Raw genomic sequence first — 26,122 nt, 5'->3', positions numbered from 1 at the left:
AAAAGTCTTCAGGGAACATTTAAAGGAAGACAGATTAGGGCAAAGTCTGACAGCACAAGGGAGAGTGCTCCAGAGGGTAGGTGCTGCACGAGAGAAGTCCTGCAGTCTAGCATGAGAGGAGGTGATAGTCGCAGATGCAAGGAGCAGGTCATTGTTGGATCTTAGTGGGCGGGCTGGAGTATACTTGTTGATTAGAGAGGATAGGTAGAGGGAAGCGGTGTTGGTGAACGTTTGTATGCAAGGGTGAGAATTTTCAATTTAATTCTGCTGTGAATGGGGAGCCAATGAAGGGACTCGCAGAGAGGTGCAGCAGATACAAAGCGACAGGAAATGTGTATCAGCCTGGCAGAGGCATTTAGAATGGATTGAAGGGGGGAGAGGCGGGAAAGCAGTAGTCAAGTCGGGAAATAACAAGGGAGTGGAATATTTGCTTTGTGGTGTTAGCGCACAGAAAAGGTTGAATCTTGGAAATATTGCGTAGATAGTTGCGGCAGGATGTAGAAAGCGATTGGATATGGGGGACGAAGGATAGATTTGAGTCAAGTGTAACTCGGAGGCAGCAGACTTGGGGTAATGGGAAAATGGTGATGTCGTCAACAGGGATAGAGAAGTCAGAAGTCGGCGGAGAGCTTGAGGGGGGATAAGAAGGAGCTCAGTCTTGGACATGTTAATCTTTAGGTGGTGAGAGGCCATCCAGGAAGAAATACCAGATAAGCGGTCTCTGACATGAGAGAGGACAGAGGGAGAGAGAGCAGGGGTGGAGAGGTAGATCTGGGTGTCATCAGCATAGAGGTGATATTTGAAGCCATAACTGTTGATAAGTTTACCCAGCGAAGAAGTATAAATGGAGAAGAGTAGAGGACCCAGAACAGATCCTTGAGGTACTCCAACAGACAAAGGCATTGGAGGAGTAGCCGGCAAATGACACAGAAAAAGATCTGTGAGAAAGATAGGAGTGAATCCAGGAAAGAGCAGTGTCACAGAGGCCAAGAGAGCTAAGGGTCTGTAGGAGGAGGGGGTGGTCAACTGTGTCGTAGGCAGGTAAGATGAGTATAGAGTAGTGGCCAATAATTTTAGTAGAGAGAAGATCGTTCGTAACCTTGGTAAGGGCAGTCTCAGTTGAGTATTTGGGGCAGAATTCGGGTTGCAGGGGGTCAAACAAGGAGTTGGCGGACAAGAAGTGGGTTAGGCGATTGTAAACTAGTTTTTCAAGGAGTTTTGATGTTAGTGGAAGCAGTGAAATTGGGCGGTAGCTTTCAGGAGAATTAGGGTTGAGGGAGGGTTTTTTGAGTATGGGAGTGACTTTTGCGTGTTTGAAAGAAGATGGGAATGAGCCGGTAGAGAGAGATAGGTTGAAGATGTGGGAAAGAGCAGAAATGAGGGTGGAAGATAGGGAGGGTATTAGATGGGAAGGGATAGGGTCGAGTGGGCATGTAGTAAGGTGTGAGGAAGATAGTGAGGAAGAAACTTCATTCTCAGTGGCTGGATGGAAGATGCAGAGGGTGGCAGAGGGAGTAGTTGTTGTTCCTGTTGTTGGAATATTGCAGGTTGGTGTTGGAATGTTGTTTCGGATAGTACATGTTTTGTTTAAAAAGTAGTCTGCCAGGTCTTGAGCACTAAAGTCAGACGGGGAGGGTGGAGCAGGTGGGTAGAGGAGAGAGTTAAAGGTGGAGAAGTGGGTTGATTGTTTATGGGTTAATACTTTTATTCGTTAGATTGCGATGTGGGGGTTGGCATTTTAGAGGTTAATACTTTTATTAGTAGTTGCGATGTGGGGGGATGGTGGATATAGGGGTTTTGACGTGTCAGTTTTTTTGTCTTTAGACGGTTAGGTTTTTAGGTGGAATTTGTTTTAAAACTTAGGCGCCGGCAGTTCATATACTGCCGTAACTCACTGGCGACTCCAGAAATGTGTAAGTCGCCAGTTTATCCAACTTACGGCAGTATTTGAGCTTCCAGCGCAGTTTATGTGATTCACCTGATGTCAGAGGTGAACCTACGGGCAACGGGGGTTTCAGCAGTTGCGCTTAAACTTACGCCACATATGTAATCTCGCCCTTGTCTCTTGTCTCTTGAGTTTGTAGTTTTAGGAAACATTAATTTTATGATGTTAAACCAGGTCTATGGAGTAGTTTAGCCTTTAAATCAGAATTTTGAGTTTAGCAAATAAAGAATAATTCTGCTCATTTAGTTATTTCCATTACAATTAATAATATCTACAAATACTGGTTTTGGGATATTCAGAGGAAATAAGGGATTTACAAAAATAAATATTTTCAAAAGAGAAGATTGCAATTGTTAGAAAATATTTTATATATATATACTGTATATATATATATATATATATATATATATATATATATATATATATATATATATATATATATATATATAAAATACACTTTTCTGCATCATATCTTTATCTAAAACCAAAAAACACAATTTATGCTTACCTGATAAATTTATTTCTCTTGTGGTGTATCCAGTCCACGGATCATCCATTACTTGTGGGATATTCTCATTCCCAACAGGAAGTTGCAAGAGGACACCCACAGCAGAGCTGTAATATAGCTCCTCCCCTAACTGTCATAGCCAGTCATTCGACCGAAAACAAGTCGAGAAAGGAGGAACCATAGGGTGCAGTGGTTACTGTAGTTTAAATTTAAAAATAACCTGCCTTAAAATGACAGGGCGGGCCGTGGACTGGATACACCACAAGAGAAATAAATTTATCAGGTAAGCATAAATTGTGTTTTCTCTTGTAAGGTGTATCCAGTCCACGGATCATCCATTACTTGTGGGATACCAATACCAAAGCTAAAGTACACGGATGAAGGGAGGGACAAGGCAGGAACTTAAATGGAAGGAACCACTGCCCGTAAAACCAGTCTCTCAAATATAGCCTCCGAAGAAGCAAAAGTATCAAATTTGTAAAATTTTGAAAAAATATGAAGCGAAGACCAAGTTGTCGCCTTGCAAATCTGATCAAAAGAAGCCTCATTTTAAAAGGCCCAAGTGGAAGCCACAGCTCTAGTGGAATGAACTGTAATCCTTTCAGGAGGCTGCTGTCCAGCAGTCTCATAGGCTAAGCGGATTAAGCTTCTTAGTCAAAAAGAAAAAGAGGTTGCCGAAGCCTTTTGACCTCTCCTCTGTCCAGAGTAGACAACAAACAAAGCAGATGTTTGACGAAAATCTTTAGTAGCTTGTAAGTAAAACTTTAAAGCACGGACCACGACCAGATTGTGTAACACAAGGATGGAAAAACAATCTCTTGATTGATATTCTTGTTAGATACTACCTTAGGTAAGAACCCAGGTTTGGTACGCAGGACTACCTTATACGTATGAAAAATCAGATAAGGAGAATCACATTGTAAGGCAGATAGCTCAGAGACTCTACGAGCCGAGGAAATAGCTACCAAAAAACTTTCCAAGATAAAAGCTTGATATCTATGGAATGAAGAGGTTCAAATGGAACTCCTTGAAGAACCTTAAGAACCAAGTTTAAGCTCCATGGTGGAGCAACAGGTTTAAACACAGGCTTGATTCTAACTAAAGCCTGACAAAATGCCTGAACGTCTGGAACATATGCCAGACGCTTAACTAGCTGACAATCCTTTTTCCAAACCTTCTTGGAGAAAAGATAATATCCTAGCAATCCAGACCTTACTCCATAAGTAACCCTTGGATTCACACCAATAAAGATATCTACGCCATACCTTATGGTAAATTTTCCTGGTGACAGGCTTTCGTGCCTGTCTTAAGATATCAATAACTGACTCGGAGAAGCCACGCTTTGATAAAATCAAGCGTTCAATCTCCAGGCAGTCAGCCTCAGAGAATTTAGATTTGGATGGTTGAAAGGACCCTGAAGTAGAAGGTCCTGTTTCAGAGGCAGAGACCATGGTGGAAAGGATGGCATGTCCACTAGATCTGCATACCAGGTCCTGCGTGGCCACGCAGGTGCTATCAGAATCACCGATGCTCTCTCCTGCTTGATCTTGGCAATCAGTCGAGGGAGCAGAGGAAACGGTGGAAACACATAAGCCAGGTTTAAAGACCAGGGCGCTGCTAGAGCATCTATCAGTGTCGCCTTAGGATCCCTGGACCTGGATCTGTAACACGGAAGCTTGGCGTTCTGGCGAGACGCCATGAGATCCAGTTCTGGTTTGCCCCAACGATGAATCAGTTGTGCAAATACCTCCGGATGGAGTTCCCACTCTCCCGGATGAAAAGTCTGACGACTTAGAAAATCCGCCTCCCAGTGCTCTACACCTGGGATATGGATAGCTGATAGGTGGCAAGAGTGAATCTCTGCCCAGCGAATTATTTTTTAAACTTCTAACATCTCTAGGGAACTTCTCGTTCCCCCTTGATGGTTGATGTAAGCTACAGTCGTGATGTTGTCCGACTGAAATCTGATGTACCTCAGAGTTGCTAACCGAGGCCAAGCCTGAAGAGCCTTGAATATCGCTCTTAGTTCCAGAATATTTAATGGAAGGAGAGACTCCTCCTGAGTCCACGATCCCTGAGCCTTCAGGGAGTTCCAGACTGCACCCCAACCTAGAAGGCTGGCATCTGTCGTAACAATTGTCCAATCTGGCCTGCGAAAGGTCATACCTTTGGACAGATGGACCCGAGATAGCCACCAGAGAAGAGAATCCCTGGTCTCTTGGCCCAGATTCAGTTGAGGGGACAAATCTGTGTAATCCCCGTTCCACTGACTGAGCATGCATAGTTGCAGCAGTCTGAGATGTAAGCGTGCAAACGGCACTATGTCCATTGCCGCTACCATTAAGCCGATTACTTCCATACACTGAACCACCGAAGGGCGCGGAATGGAATGAAGAACCCGGCAGGAATTTAGAAGCGTTGATAACCTGGACTCCGTCAGGTGAATTTTAATTTCTACAGAATCTATCAGAGTCCCTAGAAAGGAAACTCTTGTGAGTGGGGATAGAGAACTCTTTTCCTCGTTCACTTTCCACCCATGCGACCACAGAAATGCCAGTACTATGTCCGAATGAGACTTGGCAATTTGGAAGTTTGACGCCTGTATCAGGATGTCGTCTAAATAAGGGGCTACTGCTATGCCCCGCGGCCTTAGAACCACCATAAGCGACCCTAGAACCTTTGTAAAGATTCTTGGGGCTGTAGCTAATCCCAAGGGAAGAACTACAACTGGTAATGCCTGTCTTGAAAGGCAAACCTGAGAAACCGATGATGATCTTTGTGTATCGAAATGTGAAGATAAGCATCCTTTAGATCCACTGTAGTCATATATTGACCCTCCTGGATCAGTGGTAGGATGGTACGAATAGTTTCCATCTTAAACGACGGAACTTTGAGGAATTTGTTTAAGATCTTTAGATCCAAAATTGGTCTGAAGGTTCCCTCTTTTTTGGGAACCACAAACAGATTTGAGTAAAAACCCTGTCCCTGTTCCTCCTTTGGAACTGGATGGATCACTCCCATAACTAGGAGGTCTCGTACAGAGTGTAAAAATGCCTCTCTCTTTATCTGGTGTGCAGATAATTGTGAAAGGTGAAATCTCCCTTTTTGGGGGGAAGCTTTGAAGTCCAGAAGATATCCCTGGGATATAATTTCCAACGCCCAGGGATCCTGAACATCTCTTGCCCACGCCTGGGCAAAGAGTGAAAGGCTGCCCCCTACTAGATCCGTTCCCGGATAGGGGGCCGTTCCTTCATGCTGTCTTAGAGGCAGCAGCAGGCTTTTTTACCTGCTTACCTTTTTTCCAGGTCAGGTTTGGTCTCCAGACCGTCTTGGATTGAGCAAAAGTTCCCTCTTGTTTATTATTAGAGGAAGTTGATGCCGCACCTGCCTTGAAGTTTTGAAAGGCACGAAAATTAGACTGTTTGGCCCTAGATTTGGACCTGTCCTGAGGAAGGGCATGACCTTTTCCTCCAGTGATATCAGCAATAATCTCCTTCAACCAGGCCCGAATAGGGTCTGCCCCTTGAAGGGAATGTTAAGTAGCTTAGATTTTGAAGTCACGTCAGCTGACCATGATCTAAGCCATAGCGATCTGCGCGCCTGTATAGCAAAACCAGAATTCTTAGCCGTTAGTTTAGTCAAATGAACAATGGCATCAGAATAAAAGAATTGGCTAGCTTAAGTGCTCTAAGTTTGCCAAGTATGTCATCCAATGGAGTCGCTACCTGTAAAGCCTCTTCCAGAGACTCAAACCAGTATGCCGCAGCAGCAGTGACAGGGGCAATGCATGCAAGGGGCTGTAGGATAAAACCTTGTTGAATAAATATTTTCTTAAGGTAACCTAATTTTTTATCCATTGGATCTAAAAAAAGCACAACTGTCCTCGACAGGGATAGTAGTACGCTTTACTAGAGTAGAAACTGCTCCCTCCACCTTAGGGACTGTCTGCCATAAGTCCCGTGTGGTGGCGTCTATTGGAAACATTTTTCTAAAAATAGGAGGGGAAGAGAACGGCACACCTGGTCTATCCCATTCCTTATTAATAATTTCTGTAAACCTTTTAGGTATTTGGAAAAACATCAGTACACACCGGCACTGCAAAGTATTTATCCAGTCTACACAATTTCTCTGGCACTGCAATGGTATCACAGTCATTCAGAGCAGCTAAAACCTCCCTAAGCAACAAGTGGAGGTGTTCAAGCTTAAATTTAAATGTAGAAATATTAGAATCAGGTATCTTTCCTGAGTCATTAACATCACCCACTGACTGAAGCTCTCTTTCCTCAGCTTCTGCATATTGTGAGGCAGTATCAGACATGGTTCTTAAAGCGTCAGTATGCTCTGCATTTTGTCTCACCCCAGAGCTATCTCACTTACCTCTAAGTTCAGGTAGTCTGGCTAATACCGCTGACAGTGTATTATCCATGACTGCCGCCATGTCTTGTAAAGTAAACGCTATGGGCGCCCTAGATGTACTTGGCGCCATTTGAGCGTGAGTCCCTTAAGCGGAAGTCAAAGGGTCTGACACGTGGGGAAAGTTAGTCGGCATAACTTCCCCCTCGTCAGATTCCTCTGGTGATAAAATTTTTAAAGACAGAAAATTATCTTTATTGCATAAAATGAAATCAGTACATTTGGTACACATTCTAAGGGGGGTTCCACCATGGCTTTTAAACATAATAAACAAGGAGTTTCTTCTATGTCAGACATGTTTATACAGAATAGCAATGAGACTAGCAAGCTTGGAAAACACTTTAAATCAAGTTAACAAGCAAATATAAAAAATGGTACTGTGCCTTTAAGAGAAACAAATTTTGTCAGAATTTGAAAAACAGTGAAAAAATGCAGTAAATCAAACGAAATTTTTACAGTGTGTATAATAGGCTAACAGAGCATTGCACCCACTTGCAAATGGATGATTAACCCCTTAGTTCAAAAAACGGATAAAAAAAACTAAATAGACGTTTTTTAACAGTCACAACCAACTGCCACAGCAAGCTGTGGCCCTACCTTCCCCAATAAACGACTTTGGAAAGCCTTTGGGCCCTTTAGAGATGTCCTATAGCATTCAGAGGGCCTTTGAGGGAAGCTGGATGTCACAGTTTGTAATTTTAACTGCACCAACTGTAACTTTTATACTACAACAGTGGAAATTGTTTCTAGTCAAAATTTAAGCCAGCCATGTGGAAAAAACTAGGCCCCAATAAAGTTTTATCACCAAAGCATATATAAAAACGATTAAAAATGCCAGCAAACGTTTTATATTGCAATTTTATAAGAGTATTACCTCTGAGAGTAAGCATGATACCAGTCGCTATTAAATCACTGTATTCAGGCTTAACTTACATTAATCTGGTATCAGCAGCATTTTCTAGTGTTTTCCATCTCTAGAAAAAATTATAACTGCACATACCTGATAGCAGAATAAACTGCACGCCATTCTCTCGCTGAAGTTTTACCTCATCTGTGTAATCCCCTCAGACATATGTGAGAACAGCAATGGATCTTAGTTACAACCTGCTAAGATCATAGAAACCTCAGGCAGATTCTTCTTCTATTTACTGCCTGAGATAAAATAGCACAACTCCGGTACTATTTAAAAATAACAAACTTTTGATTGAAGAAAATAAACTAGCTATATTTAACCACTCTCTCCTACAACGTCCTTGCTTGTTGAGAGTTGCAAGAGAATGACTGGCTATGACAGTTAGGGGAGGAGCTATATTACAGCTCTGCTGTGGGTGTCCTCTTGCAACTTCCTGTTGGGAATGAGAATATCCCACAAGTAATGGATGATCCGTGGACTGGATACACCTTACAAGAGAAATACAGTTAATGAAAGCTAAATTAGTGCTGAAAAGATATATAATTTTCCTGTGTACATGTGCATCTGCTTTTAGGAATGTCCACATTGATAGCTAGAACTATTAATGGCTAATGGTCGTGACTATTTTGTACCAGCAACTCCACCAAAAGTCTAATGCACCTAGGCCTCCCAGTTCTGAATGAAGTCTGGTAAACATTTTTTTCTAAAGAATATTACAACACAGATGTTCATGCTCAAGTAAAGGTTCTCATATCTCACTATGTATTGTTAGGGAAGATGACACAGAGGATGCCCCAACCCCATATTTGTTGTATAGGCTACTCTTTCACAAGATGGGATTCTTGTCCCATCTTAGTGAAAATATGGAAGCTACAGTCCCTCTTAGTAGACAGGAAATTGCTATTTCTATGGCAATCCCAGGCTTCCTATGACTGTAAGGTTAATGCATAATATAAGGGGTATTGTGTATGTGTTCTATGCTGTTTTATGGAATATGGGGCTCTATTAGAGCCACTACAACATACAGAATATATAGTAAGTAGGTAATAACCATGTGCACGGCAATTGTTTACTAATGATTAACCTCTTTCTGAAACGTGATCTCATTCTAAGAGCTCTAAAATCTCCTCAGTGTACCACTATATACTAACAAGGATTTGGGGAATTATAAAAAAGACAACACATTTTCCTCCTTCATGGCCTATGAGAAATACAAAAGATGACAACCTGACGTCCTTAACATTGAAGGAGCAAATATAACCTGCAAAGCAATTTAGCTCCATAGATGCTGTGCAGCAAATTAAATTACCTATATTTAATCAGGAAAAGACCAAATTCATCTTTGTAAATGGCATGTTCTGCTGAGGTAGCCCCAGGCAGTGCAGCTACCCTTCTGATGTATAAGTGTGCTCGCTGGATAGACATTTCCTAGATCACACCACGCTCCGCGTGACAACCTCTGCACGTAACCAGAGTAATCTAATTGCAGATGAGCAGATCAATGTGCCAGCTCAGGGAGTGCGTATCATGTCTAAACATAAGCCACTAAAGAAGACCAGGACTCATTAACTTGAAGAATGAGGAATCTCTACCTTTGGGACTACCACAGGTATTAGTGGTTTCCTACATTCCTTGAAAAAAAAAAAAGATATCTCCCTCTTTACGATGTGTCAATCTAAACAGGCTACTTTACCAAAAATGGGCCAGCTCCTAAGCTTACATTCTTGCTTTCAAATAAAGATAGTAAGAGAAGAAAGAAAAAATTATAATAGGAGTAAATTAGAAAGTTGCTTAAAATGTCATGCTCAATCTGAATCATGAAATAAAAATTTGGGTTTAGTATCGCATTTTGTCACAACCTCGTCACCTTTTAGTTTGCGAGAAAACACAGTGAGATCTGGAGGGCAGAAATGTTTAGATAATTATGCTCGGATTTGAGAGACAATTTCTTACACGCCCACGGAAAAACACAGTTCAGTCCAATTTTTAATAAAACAACAATTATTCTTTGTATTTTGCCCCATAAGTATAAATTTCTCTGTCTTTTTTGTGCATCCAGTGCACTTAAATTACAATTGATGTTGTACATATTTAATAAGATATATTCCCGTGTAATTTACATACAAATTTTTTTTTTTTATAAAATACAATTTTTGGTGAACAATTTTGTTACAATTTTTGATGCACCTTAACAATACAATTTTTTCCTGCGTATTTATGTGTGAATGTTTCAATTATTCATTTAGTATGCAAATGCAGTATACACCCCTCAGCGAGACATCCTGTTTTCAGGGTAAAAATCATTCCACCAGGGAAATAGAAGTGCTGCGAGCATTCTTAAAGAATCTCACCAGCAGGGGTCAAGTCCTACAAAAAAAAGTGTGGGAACTCACCAAGACTTCCATCTCCCTCACAATTAATATTTTATACACACACACTGTATTTACATGTATATAATCTATACACTTTGGTTGATGAAAGCAAATTAAAACCAATGAAGGGTTGAATAGTTGGGTCTGATACTCCTCCTCTGGCACACAGTCTTACCCACTTAAGGTGCAATAGTCCCATTACTGCTGAAGGGAGCTAGATAACCCCAGAGCAAGCCACATAGAAATGTAAGCACCATGTGTTCCACACAGTGCGGGGTGATCACACAGCAGGACCGCGGACAGGCTTGCATTTAGTGTATTGTAGGAAGTAATACTGCCCATTATTAGAGGATCTCACTATCCCTCTAACCAGACTGTGCTCCAGTTCCACCCACCAGCAGCAGCTGTGTTTACTGAAGTGTTTCTGTTCTCTTTCCAGGGGTAACTTAGTTCCACCTGCAAAACTAGTGTAGGAACTCCGTTCCCATGCATTCCCGCTCGACTTGACCCCTGCTCACCAGCCTAGAGACATTAAGATAATCGGGCCCAAAGTGTCATATCAATTTCACCACTGAATTGGTTTGTCCTTGTGTGTTGTGCTGCACATATATAATAATGACAAAAATGTTTACCTTATAAGGAAAGCTCAGTAGCAAATTGATTGCAACATGTAGAAAACCCCAGACTGTGTCCAGATAGGGAATGGGATTTAGTCTCTTTAAACCTCTTCTGATTATAGAGATCACCAGAGATCTGCATCTAGACAGTAGGTTGGGGGCAGCACGTTCAGGTTCCTTTGCTTCCTCGCTTGTGCTGCATTCCTGCTCTCCACCTACAAATTCATACAATTTAAATAATTGATAGTGCAATTAGCAGTGCATTGCTGTACATACACTGTTTTACTACATGTATAATTTTAATACATATTTTTAAATTAAAACTTCTTTGGCTTGCTGAAAAAATAAATCTATAATAAACATGCATTTTGTATTTCTAAGTATAAAAGAAATTAAGATATCTTTCACATTCTCCAAGCTACAATAAAAAGTCTTCAGTTGTGAATGGGCAGTTAGCAACTTAGTCATAATTAATAGAGGTTTTAATTATATATTTACTGTAAATTAAACATTCCAATGTTCTGCACATAGCAGATTATGTCCTATGTATTGATAAATAGATATTCCTATATATATCTGTACATATATATATACCTATATATAATGTTATATATACATATATATAGGTGTAGATATATACTGTACCAAAATACCATCAGATATATGTAGAAATATGTATTTATGAATAAATACAACATATTCTGCTATATGAAGAACATTGGAATGTGAAATATTCATATATTTTCATGTCAGGTTAGCGCACCCAAGAATATCAGATCGGGTTTCCTCCATTGACTTCTATTGATGGAAACATTAATGCGCTCGCGATATTCAAAGTTGTTTTTTGTGCGCATTGGGTTAGCGTGTGAGCGAAAACTTTTTACTTTCAACTTGTAATACGAGTGGTACCTGACGCACGCAAAAAACTTACTTCTAGTACTTCACTCATAATCTGGCCCATAGTTTTCAATTTTTACAGATATATATATATATATATATATATATATATATATATACAGTATATATATATATATATATATATATATATATATATATATATATATATATATATATATATATATAAAATAACTCATTGTGTAGTTCATTAACAAATCTAGACAGGCCCAGAGGCTTGTTTTCCCACAGAAAACCTCTGAATTACATGACCTTCTCCCAGCTCATGAGTGGCAAGAACCACAAAACAGTCTGAATCACTGCACTAACCCTAGCTAAGTTTATAAGCTGTGTGAACAGCGATACTTTGGCATAAAGGGAACCTGTTGAAAAGCAGACTGAAGTAAAAAGGTGTGTCATTGTGTACCTAATTTTGCATATCTTACCCAGAATCCTTTGCAGCATTGGAAACAGTGTAATTCAGAGGTTTTCTGTGGGAAAACAAGCCTCTGGGCCTGTCTAGATTTGTTAATGAACTACAGAATGAGTTATTTTTTCTATATTTTGTGCGTAGTGGAGGATTTTAAACTTACCTTTTATCTCCCTCTAATTTAAAATGTTGTTATTTATATATATATATATATATATATATATATATATATATATATATATATATATATATATATATATATATATATACCAATGAACAAATGGCTGCACTCACTGGTCCTTTCAATCAAAGTATTTATTTATGTGACGTTTCGGGGACCGTATCCCCTTCCTCAGACGTCTGAGGAAGGGGATACGGTCCCCGAAACGTCACATAAATAAATACTTTGATTGAAAGGACCAGTGAGTGCAGCCATTTGTTCATTGGTATTATTCACTTTTTGCATGCACCCTGGCACATTGAATTTTGAAGTGAGAGTGCTCTCCTGCTGCTTATATTGATATATATATATATATATATATAAGCATCAATTAGTGAGTCCGCCTCTCTTCTATGGGACAACCACCTGGGTGCTGAACTTGATAATGTACTTCCTCAGAGGAAGGGAATTCGGTACATCCCCAAAATGTCACAATTAAATACGTTCACCTTTTGAAAATCCTGTGAGTGCTTGGATTTATTGGAACTATATATACACATAAAAACCGGGCATTTACAAGGTGTGTTGTGTTGATACTTTTTGTAAGTTTCTCTTTGGGCCTGTCACCCAGTACGCTTAGGGGTTAACTGCCTAAGTTGCTGGGAACTGTACAGTTATCTGTCAGTATTCAGGGCTGTGGGTTCACAGTGACTTAGGATGTGTACCCTGTCCAGTCGGAGAGTGCAATCAATTTCTGTGTTTTGAAGATAGTAGATAGATAGACAGACAGACGGACAAACATGTAAAGTGGGCGTGTACTGAAAAAACCCAACCAGAATGGATCCCATCAATCCCTTAAAATGACAATATTTAAAAGTGTATGTCACAATTTTGGTGCTGCACAATTTTGATGTCAGCAGCACCTATATGAGATAATAATGTAAGGGATCATACTAAACGGGTGAGTTGAGCATGAGTCTACAGTTCCTTTTGTTGCCTTTCTTTCCTTATGTAAACACCTCATATAGTCAATACTGTTGTAGCATCTGGTGGCACAACGTACAAATTCCTTCTGAATATGACTTTTGGACTAGATAAATCTTTCAAATTAGGGAGACAAAGAAAGTTCCTTGGGAAAGCAACATTGCTGAGTACATATTGTGTGCTGTCTCGGAGGAACAGCGCTAAACCAATACAGATGTGTTTACAGAGTAAAAAGCAACATGATGTACTCAGAATACCATTGTTTAGATCATTACAGCTGGGAAACGTCTACTTTACAACCTAGGTGATAAATAAGTGGCATTACATCTCATTGGTATAGTCTGCAGGAAAAAGAAAATGAATGAAAATCTTCATATACTTATAACATTCAATAACGTACTGTATATGAATATAAAGGGCTCGATTTATTAATCAAGGGCGGTCAGAGGCGGACATATTCGCCACTGTCCACCCCAGCTCTCCTCTAACGGGCAGCAATCCGCTGCCTGAATTTAACATTGCACACGAGCGCAATTTTGCACCCGCGTGCAAAACACTGCTCCCTGCCTGCGCACAGCCAATCACACATGGGCAGGAGCCGTCAATCTCCCTGGTCGGACGAGACTAGGGAGATTGAAATTCTCCACTTAAGAGGTGGAGAGTAGAGTAGGAAGCAACGGTCTGATGACCGCTGCTTGATAAATCCTGACTGCAGGTTCGCTTGTGAGAACCTGCAGTTGAAGAGAGGCGAAGGGCTTGATAAATTGAACCCAAAGTATATAGTAAGGGACTTCATAAATATTATTATAATTTATATTAATTGTTTAATGTTATTTGTAGAGCACCAACAGATCCCTATTTGGATTGAAAATGTATCAAATATATCAAAAGGAACTTCCTAAATGCCCTTAAAGTTACATTGTACTGTAAAAATGTCTCCCTTTTAATGTGTCCCTGGATTGTATTAAAGTGTTTATTAATAGCTCCTTTACCTTTATTTTGCAATTTGAAATGCTGATGTTGTCTGTTAAAGTCAACACATATGCTGAAAATATGATCACTGCAATATTATCTGTAGAAAAGCTACATAAACAAGAGGCAGCAGCTGTATTTATCCTCCCAACGGGGGTGAGAGAGATGAGTATTAACCCCTTCACCCAAATAGACGTATATATACTCTTTGCAGTACTTTTGCCTATAGTACCGCAAGACGTATATATATATATATATATATATATATATATATATATATATATATATATATATATATACGTCTGAGCTCCAGGAAGCTCCAGCAGTCTCGGCTGTTAAGTTACAACTGAAAGCTGGAGTTCCTGAAGCTCCAGGCATCTGCCGCATATAGAACCGGAGCGCATGTAATTCCATATGAGGGCAGATGCCAGATCATTACAGACAGTGACACTGTGTCTGCCGGTGGGAGGTGTGGGCAGGAGGTGGTGGTAGGTGGGCGCCTCTGGAGCGGAGGGGAGAGGCAAGGGGAGGAAGTGGGAGCCCCTAAAATGCAAAAAAAATAAAAGGGACAGGGAGGGATGGGGCAGCTGCACTACAGTTAAGGTGTTTGAGGGTGTGGGGGTCAATAAATGGCAATCGTGGGAGGGAGGTGGTGGGACCACTACACTACAGAAAAAAAATCAAAATTAAAAGAAAAGAAAGAAAAAATATGTGATTTATAGGTACTGGCAGACAGCTGCCAGTACCTAAAATGGTGGCAAAAGTTAGAGGGCGAAGGGTTAAAAAGCTGTTAGGGGAGGGATCAGGGAGGTTGGAGGGTTTTTTAATAAAAAAAGGTTTTAACTTTTTTATTGGCAGACTGTCTGCCAGTACTTAAGATGGGGGTGACCAGTAGGGGGTGGGGAGGAAAGAGAGCTGTTTGGGAGCGATCAGGTAAGGATCAGGGGGTGGGAAGTGTCAGGTGGGGGGGCTAAAATTAACCTTAATTAACCCCTTCTCTGCTGGGAGAGCAGTGTGCAGCTGCAATTAGTGGACTTTTAATTACTGAAAGCAATGGCAAAGCCATATATGTAGGGTGACCATATTGTCGCTTTAAAAAGGGACACATATGAAAAATACATATATCAGGGCTGTTTAAAGAAATGTTTTGCATAAGAATCCTGACATATGTATTTTTCATATGTGTCCCTTTTCAAAAACGTCAATATGGTCAGCCTACATATATGGCTGCTATTTCTGAACAAAGGGGATCCCATAGATGCTTTTATAACCATTTGTGCCATAATTGCACAAGAAGTATGTAAATAATTTCAGTGGGAAACGCAAAGTTTGTGAAAAAATTATATATTTTTTTGTTATTTGATCGCATTTGGCGGTGAAATGGTGGCATAAAATATACCAAAATGGGCCTAGATCAATACATTGGGTTGTGTACGTAAAGGGATACTGAACCCAAATTTTTTTCTTTCATGATTCAGATAGAGCATGCTATTTTAAGGAACTTTCTCATTTCCTCCTATTATCGATTTTTGGTGAACAACCAGGTTGTTCACCAAAAATGGTACGGCATCTAAACTTACATTCTTGCTTTTCAAATAAAGATACAAGAATGAAGAACATTTGCTATTAGGAGTAAATTAGAAAGTTGCTTAAAATTGCATGCTCTATCTGAATCACAAAAGAAAACATTTGGGTTCAGTGTCCCTTTAATATATATATATATATATATATATATATATATATATATATATATATATATATATAGTTTTGACAGGTAAATAAAAAACACAAGGATCTATTTCTGTTTAAATGAAGTGATAGCAAAAAAATTGAAAATTCTCTGGTATTTTGGGCAAGTTTTTTTTCTGAAAGTATTGGTAGTGAAGAGGTTAAAATGCAAGTTCAGATAATTTAAAGGGATAGGACAGTCAAAATTGATTCAGATAAAGCATGTCATTTTAGGACACTTTTAATTTAACTTCTATTTTGAAATGTGCTTTGCTCTCTTGGTATCCCTTGTTGAAAAAGCATACACATATCCTACACTAGAGGGAGCTAGCTGCTGATTGGTGCCCGCACACATTTGTCTCTTGTGATTAGCTAACTAAATGTGTTCATCTAACTGCCAGTAGTGTAATGCTGTTGATTCAGCAAATTATAACAAGATAATGAGGCGATAATAGAAGTAAATTGGAATGTTCTATCCAAATCATGAATCAACATTTTTAGGTTGTCTGTACCTTTAATTGGGTTGTAGTTTCAAAAAAACAAACACAGCTATTTAATATACAATAATTAATCTAAATGGGAAATCCCCTATGCATTCCATACAGCTAATATAAGAAGTCAATAGAAACATATATGGGGTATATAGTTTTACAATACACTGTTCCTTTTTTTTTACTTTTGAACTTCATTTTTATCTGATCTTCTATTAATTCAAATGTAAATGTAAAAATAAATTCAAAGGAAGCATAAATAAATAAAGAAAAATGAAGGAGACTAATGGATATTTATTTGCTTTCTAACCCTTTTTGCTATATTTACAAAATGTATTTTAGGTATTTTATTAAAGGGACACTGAACCCAATTTTTTTCTTTCATGATTCAGATAGAGCATGCAATTTTAAACAACTTTCTAGTTTACTTCTGTTATCATTTCTTCTTTCTCTTGCTATTTTTATTTGAAAAAGAAGGCATCTAAGCTAAGGAGCCAGCAAATTATTGGTTCAGAACCATGGACAGCACTTGTTTATTGGTGCTATCCAATCAGCAAGGACAACCTAGGTTGTGCACCAAAAATGGGCCGGCATCTAAACTTACATTCTTGCTTTTTAAATAAACATACCAAGAGAATGAAGAAAATTTGATAATAAGAGTACATTAGAAAGTGTCTTAAAATTGCATGCTCTATCTGAATCACGAGAGAGAAAAATTGGGTTCAGTGTCCCTTTAATGTTGCAAAATCATCTTTTATGGGAATGTGTAAACCTTATGGTATTATGTTTCATCTTTAGTTTAAATTAAAGGGACATAAAGCCCAACATTTTTCTTTCATAAGATAGGTAGAGCATAAAATGTTTAACAACTTTCCAATTTACTTCTATTATCAAATGTGTTTCATTCTCTTGGTATCATTTGTTGAAAACGCAGCAATGCACTACTGGATGCTAAACACACTGGGTGAGCCAATGACCTATAAGTGCAGTCACCAATCAACAGCTAGTTCCAATAGTGCATTGCTGCTTCAAAGCATAACTAGGTATGCTTTTCAATAAAGGATAACAAGAGAACAAAGCAAATTAGATATTTAAGTAAATTAGAAAATTGTTTTAGATTGCATGCTGTATCTGAATCATGAAAGAAATATTTTTTTTGTCTCTTTAAGTGAAAAATGCATGTTGTTTGTTATGGATTAATTAAAGGGACAGTCAACACCAGAATTTTTGTTGTTTAAAAAGAAAGATAATCCCTTTATTACCCATTCCCCAGTTTTGCATAACCAACACTGTTATAGAAATACACTTTTTACCTCTGTGATTACCTTGTATCTAAGCTTCTGCTGACTGCCCCCTTATTTCAGTTCTTTTGACAGACTTGCATTTTAGCCAATCAGTGTTCACTACAGGGTAACTTCACGTGCATGAGCTCAATGTTATCTATATGAAACACATGAACTAATGCCCTCTAGTGGTCAAAATGCATTAGAGGCATCTTCAAGGTCTTAGAAATTAGCATATAAACCTCCTAGGTTTAGCTTTCAACTAATAATACCAAGAGAAAAAGCAAAATTGGTGATAAAAGTAAATTGAAAAGTTGTTTAAAATTACATTCCCTATTTAAGTCATGAAAGGTTTTTTTTGGACTTTACTGTCCCTTTAATAGTACTCATTGTGATACTTATTAATGGAACATTGTAATTATTAGTATAAAATATGTGACACGGTATACTGGTTAGTAACAATATAAAGATTAGTAACATTGTAACATTGGCACAATATAGAATATGGTAACAACTGTGAAAATAAAACTGCAGAATTCAGTGCACAACGACAGTCTAGTCAGAATTAAACTTTCATGATTCAGATATTTAATGTAATTTTAAACAATTTTCCAATTTAGTTTTATCATGAAATTTGCTTTTTTCTCTTGGTATTCTTAGTTGAAAGCTAAACCTAGGTAGGCTCATATGCTAATTTCAAAGTCCTTGAAGGCTGCCTCTTATCTGAATGCATTTGACAGGTTTTCACATCTAGAGGATGTTAGTTCATGTGTGCCATATAGATAAACATTGTGCTCATGTCAGTGGAGTTACATTAGAGTCAACACTGATTGGCTAAAATGCAAGTCTGTCAAAAGAACTGAGATAAGGGGGCAGTCTGCAGAGGCTTAGATACAAGGTAATCACAGAGATAATACATATATTAAAGGGACAGTCAACTCCAAAATGTTTATTGTTTAAAAAGATAGATAATCCCTTTATTACCCATTCCCCAGTTCTGCATAACCAACATGGTTATATTAGAATACTTTAAATCGCTGTAATTACCTATTATCTAAGCATCTTTTGACAGCCCCCTGATCACATGACTATTTCTTTTTTATCTATTGCTTTGCATGTTAGCCAATTAGTGCAGTGTCATCCACAACTCACTGGCGTGAGCACAATGTTATCTATATGGCTCACATGAACTAGAAGTCTCCTGTTATGAAAAGCTAATAAAAATAATGTGATAAGAGGTTATATCATGTGATAAGAGGCTGTCTGTAGTGGCTTATAAACAGGCATACATTTATAGGTTTTAATGTTATGAAGAATATTAATATAACAATGTAACTGTTGCAAAGCTGGGGGATGGGTAGGAAAGGCATTCTCTATCTTTTTAAACAATAACAATTCTGGAGTAGACTGTCCCTTTAAACAGTTTTTTTGTTTTTTTTATTTTACATTACTTTTAACTACTTTTTTTAGGATGCATGCTGAGACACTGACTCTCTTGAAGCTAAAAGGTTAAAGTTCATGTGTACATAAAAATGAAATGGAGTCAAATCATTATTAAGATGTACAACCATGTTGATTTATGACCACATATGCTAATTTACTGCAAGTGATGCTAATTTATATCAGTGATAGTTACATTTTGGCCGACTAGCTTGTTACAAAGTACAGTCAATATATCAGTAATTATTTTTAGGATAAAAATGTTCTCTATAGTGAATTTAAATGTTCTTTAAAAAGAATAAACCTTGTTCTAGGATCACAGTGTCCTGTAAATGCAATGAGGGTACTTCAAGAACATGCTTAGAATTGCTATAGGACTAGCTAGCTAAGTCATTACTTGATATAAAATCCATGTGAAAAAATATAGAACAGAGCAGCATGTGGTTCTTTGCCAGCTAATAATAGAGAACTTAATTTTGTAGTAAGGGAGAAAATGACAGGCTGAGTCATGCCAGTGATATTTAAATGATACGGGCAACATCAGAACCAAAGGTTTCATTAATGGTAGCTTAAAAATAGACATTATTAAACTCAGAACTGAATTCCCCATTAATTAGCCAATAAAAATAAAACATTGCAATGTACGTTTATTATTTATTTTGCTGTAAAAATGTACTTGTACTTTTCACACGCTCCTCATTTAGGCTAATTAATTAATTATGTACTTAAAGGACCAGTCAACACATTATATTTGCATAATCAACAAATGCAAGACAACAAGACAATGCAATAGCACTTAGTCTGAACTTCAAATGAGTAGTAGATTTTTTTATAACAAATTTAAAAGTTATGTATATTTCCACTCCCCTTGTACCACGTGATAGCAATCAGCCAATCACAAATGCATATACGTAAAGTCTGTGAATTCTTGCACATGCTCAGTAAGATCTGGTGACTCAAAAATTGTAAATATAAAAGACTGTGCACATTTTTTTTAATGGAAGTAAATTGGAAAGTTGTTTTAAATTACATGCTGTATCTGAATTGATGAACATTTAATTTAACCTGAGTGTCCCTTTAAAGGCACTTGAAACCCCAATTTTTTCTTTCAGAAAGAGAATATCATTTTAAACAAATTTCCATTTTACTTCTATCATCTTATTCCCTTGGTATCCTTTGTTGAACAAGAGCCAATAACATGAGGCATTTATGTGCAGCAGCCAATCAGCAGCTCCTGAGTCTACCTAGGTATCCTTTTCAACAAAGGATATCAACAAAACAAAACAAATTAGATAATAGAAGTAAATTAGAAAGTTGTTTAAAACGTATTCTCTATTTCAATCATGAAAGAGAAAAAATGGGTTTTCTGACCCTTTAAAGTAACATGAGAGTCAAAATTAAAATTTCCTGATTCAGATTCGGTAGAGCAAAGGAGATTAATCTCCATCAATGTAACTGTTTTTTCACTGTAAGAGCAATTAAATTGTGAAACTCATTACCTCAGGAGGTAGTAAATGCCAGTACCTTAGATACATTTAAAAATGGTTTAGATACATTGCTGGTTAGAAACAAAATTCAGGGATATGATTGCTTGTGTTAAAAGGTCACATTTTTTAATGGGATTAATTTAAGATAATCTGGAGCCTTAATTGTATGTATATTAAGATTTTTATAGGTTGAACTCGATGGATTTCTTCTTACAATCTCTACTATGTGGATAGAACATGCAATTTAGGAGACTTTTCAATTTACTTCTGTTATCAAATTTACTTTGATTTCTTGGTAACCTTTGCTGTTAAACATACCTAGGTATGCTCAGCAGCAGCAATCAGAGCTAGATGGTAATTAGTGTCTGCACACTATGTCTCTTGTTATTGGCTCACCACTGTGTTCAGCTAGTTCCCATTAGTGCATTGTAGCTGACTTTTTGTTTAACCCCTGTAAAGGAGAGTGGAATAGCAGGCATTATATTGGATTTCTAAAATGTATGATGTGGGATTAATAGTAGGTATTATATACAATTAATAGTTATATAGGATGATTAAAAGGAACAATGTTTAAGGGATAGTGAGTAGTATATAGGAATACTACTAGGTATGATATGGAAGGAATGGTAAGTATGATTTGTGATACATAACCAGGGAGAAATAGTGTGCATTATATAGGAAAACTTAGAGGTATTGTCGCAAATAGTGGTATTATATGAGATTACTAGCTGGTATGAAGCAATAGTGAGTATTATATGGGATTACTAGCAGGTACGAGCTATAAGGAATAATGGGTATTATATGATCTTATAACCTGGTATCATGTAGGAAGAATAGTGTATATTATATAAAATTACTTGATGGTATGCTGTAAGAAGAATAGAGGATATTATGTAAGATTACTTGATTACATGCTGTAGGAGGAATAGTGTGTATTACATACAATTACTTGATGGTATGCTGTAGGAAGAAAAGTGTGTATTATATAAGATTACTTGATGGTATGCTGTAGGAAGAATAGTGTTAATTATATAAGATTACTCGATGGTATGTTGTAGGAAGAATAGTGTGTATTATATAAAACTACTTGATGGTATGATGTAAGAGGAATAATGTGTATTATATACAATTACTTGATGGTATGCTGTAGGAAGAATAGAGGATATTATGTAAGATTACTTGATTACATGCTGTAGGAGGAATAGTGTGTATTACATACAATTACTTGATGGTATGCTGTAGGAAGAATAATGTGTGTTATATAAGATTAGTTGATGGTATAATGTAGGAGGAATAGTGTGCATTATATAAAATTACTTGATGGTATGCTGTAAGAGGAATAGTATGTATTAAATAAGATTACTTGATGGTATGCTGTAGGAGGAATAGTGTGTATTATATAAGATTAATTGATGGTATGCTGTAGGAGGAATAATGTGTATTATATAAGATTAGTTGATGTTATGTTGTAGGATGAATAATGTGTATTATATAAGACTACTCAATGGTATGCTGTAGGAAGAATAGTGTGTATTATGTAAGAATACTTGATTGCATGCTGTTGGAGAACTAGTGTGTATTACATAAAATTACCTGATGGTATGCTGTAGGAAAAATAGTGTGTATTATATAAGATTACTTGATAGTATAATGTAGGAGGAATTATGTGTATTATATAAAATTACTTGATGGTATGCTTTAGGAGGAATAGTGGGTGTTATATAAGATTACTTGATGGTATGCTTTAGGAGGAATAGTGGGTGTTATATAAGATTACTTGATGGTATCCTGTAGGAGGAAAAGTGGGTTTCATATAAGATCACTTGATGGTATGCTGTAGGAGGAATAGTGTGTATTATATAAGATTACTTGATGGTATGTTGTAGGAGGAATAGTTTGTATTATATAAGATTGATTGATGGAATGCTGTAGGAGGAATAGTGTGTATTATATTAAATTACTTGATGGTATGCTGTAGGAGGAATAGTATGTATTATATAAAATTGCTTGATGGTATGTTGTAGGAGGAATAGTGTGTATTATATAAAATTACTTGATGGTATGTTGTAGAAAGAATAGTGTGTATTATATAACATTATTTGATGGTATGCTAGAGGAGGAATAGTGTGTATTATATAATATTACTTAATGGTATACTGTAGTAGGAATACTGTGTATTATATAAATTTACTTGATGGTATGTTGTAGGAGGAATAGTGTATATTATATAAAATTACTTAATGTATGCTGTAGGAGGAATAGTGTATATCATATAAAATGACTTGATGGTATGCTGTAGGAAGAATAGTGTGTAATATATACAATTACTTCATTGTATGTTGTACGAAGAATAGGGTGTATTATATAAGATTACTTGATGGTATGCTGTAGGAAGAATAGTGTGTATTATATAAAATTACTTGATGGTATGCTGTAATGATAATAGTGTGTATATATAAAATGACTTGATGGTATGCTGTATGTAGGAGGAATAGTGTGTATTATATAAAATTATTTGATGGTATGCTGTAGGAGGAATAGTGTGTATTATATAAAATTACTTGATGTATGCTGTAGGAGGAATAGTGTGTATTATATAAGATTACTTAATGGTATGATGTAGGAGAAATAGTGTGTATTATATAAGATTACTTGATGGTATGCTGTAGGAATAATAGTGTATTACAGAAGGTTATTTTATGGTATGTTGTAGGAAGAATAGTGTGTATTATGTAAGATTACTTGATTGCATGCTGTAGGAAGAATAGTGTGCATTATATAAAATTACTTGATGGTATGCTGTAGGAAGAATGGTGTGTATTATATAAAATTACTTGATGGTATGCTGTAGGAAGAATAGTGTGTATTATATAAAAATACTTGATGGTATGCTGTAGTAGGAATACTGTTTATTATATAAGATTACTTGATGGTATGCAGTTGGAAGAATAGTGTATATTATATAAAATTACTTGATGGTATGCTGTAGTAGGAATACTGTGTATTATATACGATTATTTGATTTTATGTTGTAGGAAGAATACTGGGTATTATGCAAGATTACTTGATGGTATGTTGTAGGAAGAATAGTGTGCATTATGTAAGATTACTTGATTGCATGCTGTAGGAGGAATAGTGTATATTATATAAAATGATTTGATTAAATGTTGTAGAAAGAATAGTGTGTATTATATAAGATTACTTGATGGTATGCTGTAGGAAGAATAGTGTGTATTATATAAAATTACTTAAAGGTTTGCTGTAGGAAGAATAGTGTGTATTATATAAAATTACTTGATGGTATGCTGTATGTAGGAGGAATAGTGTGTATTATATACAATTACTTGATGGTATGTTGTAGGAGGAATAGTGTATATTATATAAAAATTACTTGATGGTATGCTGTAGAAGGAATCTATAAGATTACTTGATGGTATGCATTAGGAAGAATAGTGTGTATTATATAAGATTACTTGATGGTATGCTGTATTAAGAATAGTGCATTAAAGAAGGTTACTTGATGGTATGTTTAAGGAGGAATAGTGTGTACTATATAAGATTACTTGATGGTATGTTGTAGGAAGAATAGTGTGTATTATATAAGATTACTTGATGGTATGCTGTAGGAGGAAGTGTGTATTTTATAAGATTACTTGATGGCATGTTGTAGGAAGAATAGTGTATTATATAAGATTACTTGATGGTATGCTGTAGGAAGAATAGTGTGTATTATATAAGATTACGTGATGGTATGTTGTAGGAAGAATAGAGTGTATTATATAAGATTACTTGATGGTATTCTGTAGGAGGAAGTGTGTATTATATAAGATTACTTGATGGTATGTTGTAGGAAGAATAGCGTATTATATAAGATTACTTGATGGTATGCTGTAGGAAGAATAGTGTGTATTATATAAGATTACTTGATGGTATGTTGTAGAAAGAATAGAGTGTATTATATAAGATTACTTGATGGTATGCTGTATGTAGGAGGAATAGTCTGTATTATATAATATTACTTGATGGCATGCAATAAGAAGAATAGTGTGTATTACATAAAATTACTTGATGGTATGCTGTAGTAAGAATAGTGTGTGTTATATAAGATTACTTGATAGTATGTTGTAGGAAGAGGAATAGTGTGTAGTATATAAGATTACTTGATGGTATGCTGTAGGAGGAATCTATATGATTACTTGATGGTTTGCTGTAGGAGGAATCTGTAAGATTACTTGATGGTTTGCAGTAGGACGAATAGTGTTTATTACATAAAATTACTTGATGGTATGCTGTAGAAAGAATAGTGTGTATTATATAAAATGACTTAATGGTATGCTGTAGGAAGTATTGTGTGTATTATATAAAATTACTTGATGCTATGCTGTAGGAAGAATAGTGTGTATTATAAAATATTATTTGATGGGTATGCTGTAGGAAGAATAGTGTGTATTATATAAGATTACTCAATGGTATAATGTAGGAGGGATAGTGTGTATTAAATAAAATTAGTTGATGGTATGCTGTAGGAAGAATTGTGTGTATTATATAAGATTACTTGATAGTATGCTGTAGGAGGATTAGTGGGTATTATATAAGATTACTTGATAGTATGCTGTAGGAGGAATAGTGTGTATTATATAAGATTACTTGATGGTATGCTGTAGGAGGAATAGTGTGTATTATATAAGATTACTTGATAGCATGCTGTAGGAGGATTAGTGGGTATTATATAAGATTAAATAAGATTACTTGATGGGATGATGTAGGAAGAATAGTGTGTATTATATAAGATTATTCATAGGTATAATGTAGGAGGGATAGTGTGTATTAAATAAAATTAGTTGATGGTATGCTGTAGGAAGAATAGTGTGTATTATATAAGATTACTTAATGGTATGCTGTAGGAAGAATTTTGTGTATTATATAAGATTACTTGATAGTATACTGTAGGAGGATTAGTGGATATTATATAAGATTACTTGATGGTATGCTGTAGGAAGAATAGCGTGTATTATATAAGATTACTTGATGTATGTTGTAGGAGGAATAGTGGGTATTACATATGATTAATTGATGGTATGCTGTAGGAGGAATAGTGTGTATTACATAAGATTAATTGATGGTATGCTGTAGGAGGAATAGTGGGTATTATATAAGATTACTCATAAGTATAATGTAGGAGGGATAGTGTGTATTTAATAAAATTAGTTGATGGTATGCTGTAGGAAGAATTGTGTGTATTATATAAGATTACTTGATAGTATGCTGTAGGAGGATTAGTGGGTATTATATAAGATTATATAAGATTACTTGATGGTATGCTGTAGGAGGAATAGTGTGTATTACATAAGATTAATTGATGGTATGCTGTAGGAGGAATAGTGGGTATTATATAAGATTACTCATAAGTATAATGTAGGAGGGATAGTGTGTATTTAATAAAATTAGTTGATGGTATGCTGTAGGAAGAATTGTATATCAAGAT

The 26,122-nt window shown here is 36.6% G+C and overlaps 1 protein-coding gene across 1 annotated transcript in view; it reads right to left on the bottom strand.

Annotated features, from left to right (window-relative positions):
- The window catches only part of LOC128643682 (perilipin-1-like), a 369,024-nt gene that overhangs the window by 228,333 nt on the left and 114,569 nt on the right, over window positions 1-26,122 (bottom strand). The window contains exon 6 of the mRNA XM_053696517.1: window positions 10,784-10,983. Coding sequence (XP_053552492.1) covers window positions 10,784-10,983 — 200 coding nt within the window. The remainder of the gene's footprint in view (window positions 1-10,783; window positions 10,984-26,122) is intronic.

This window comes from Bombina bombina, unplaced genomic scaffold (genome assembly GCF_027579735.1).
Source record: "Bombina bombina isolate aBomBom1 unplaced genomic scaffold, aBomBom1.pri scaffold_403, whole genome shotgun sequence".
NCBI classification, from domain to species: Eukaryota; Metazoa; Chordata; class Amphibia; order Anura; family Bombinatoridae; genus Bombina; species Bombina bombina.
The sequence above is the reverse complement of the archived record's forward strand: the minus strand, read 5'-3'. Positions and strand labels throughout refer to the sequence as shown.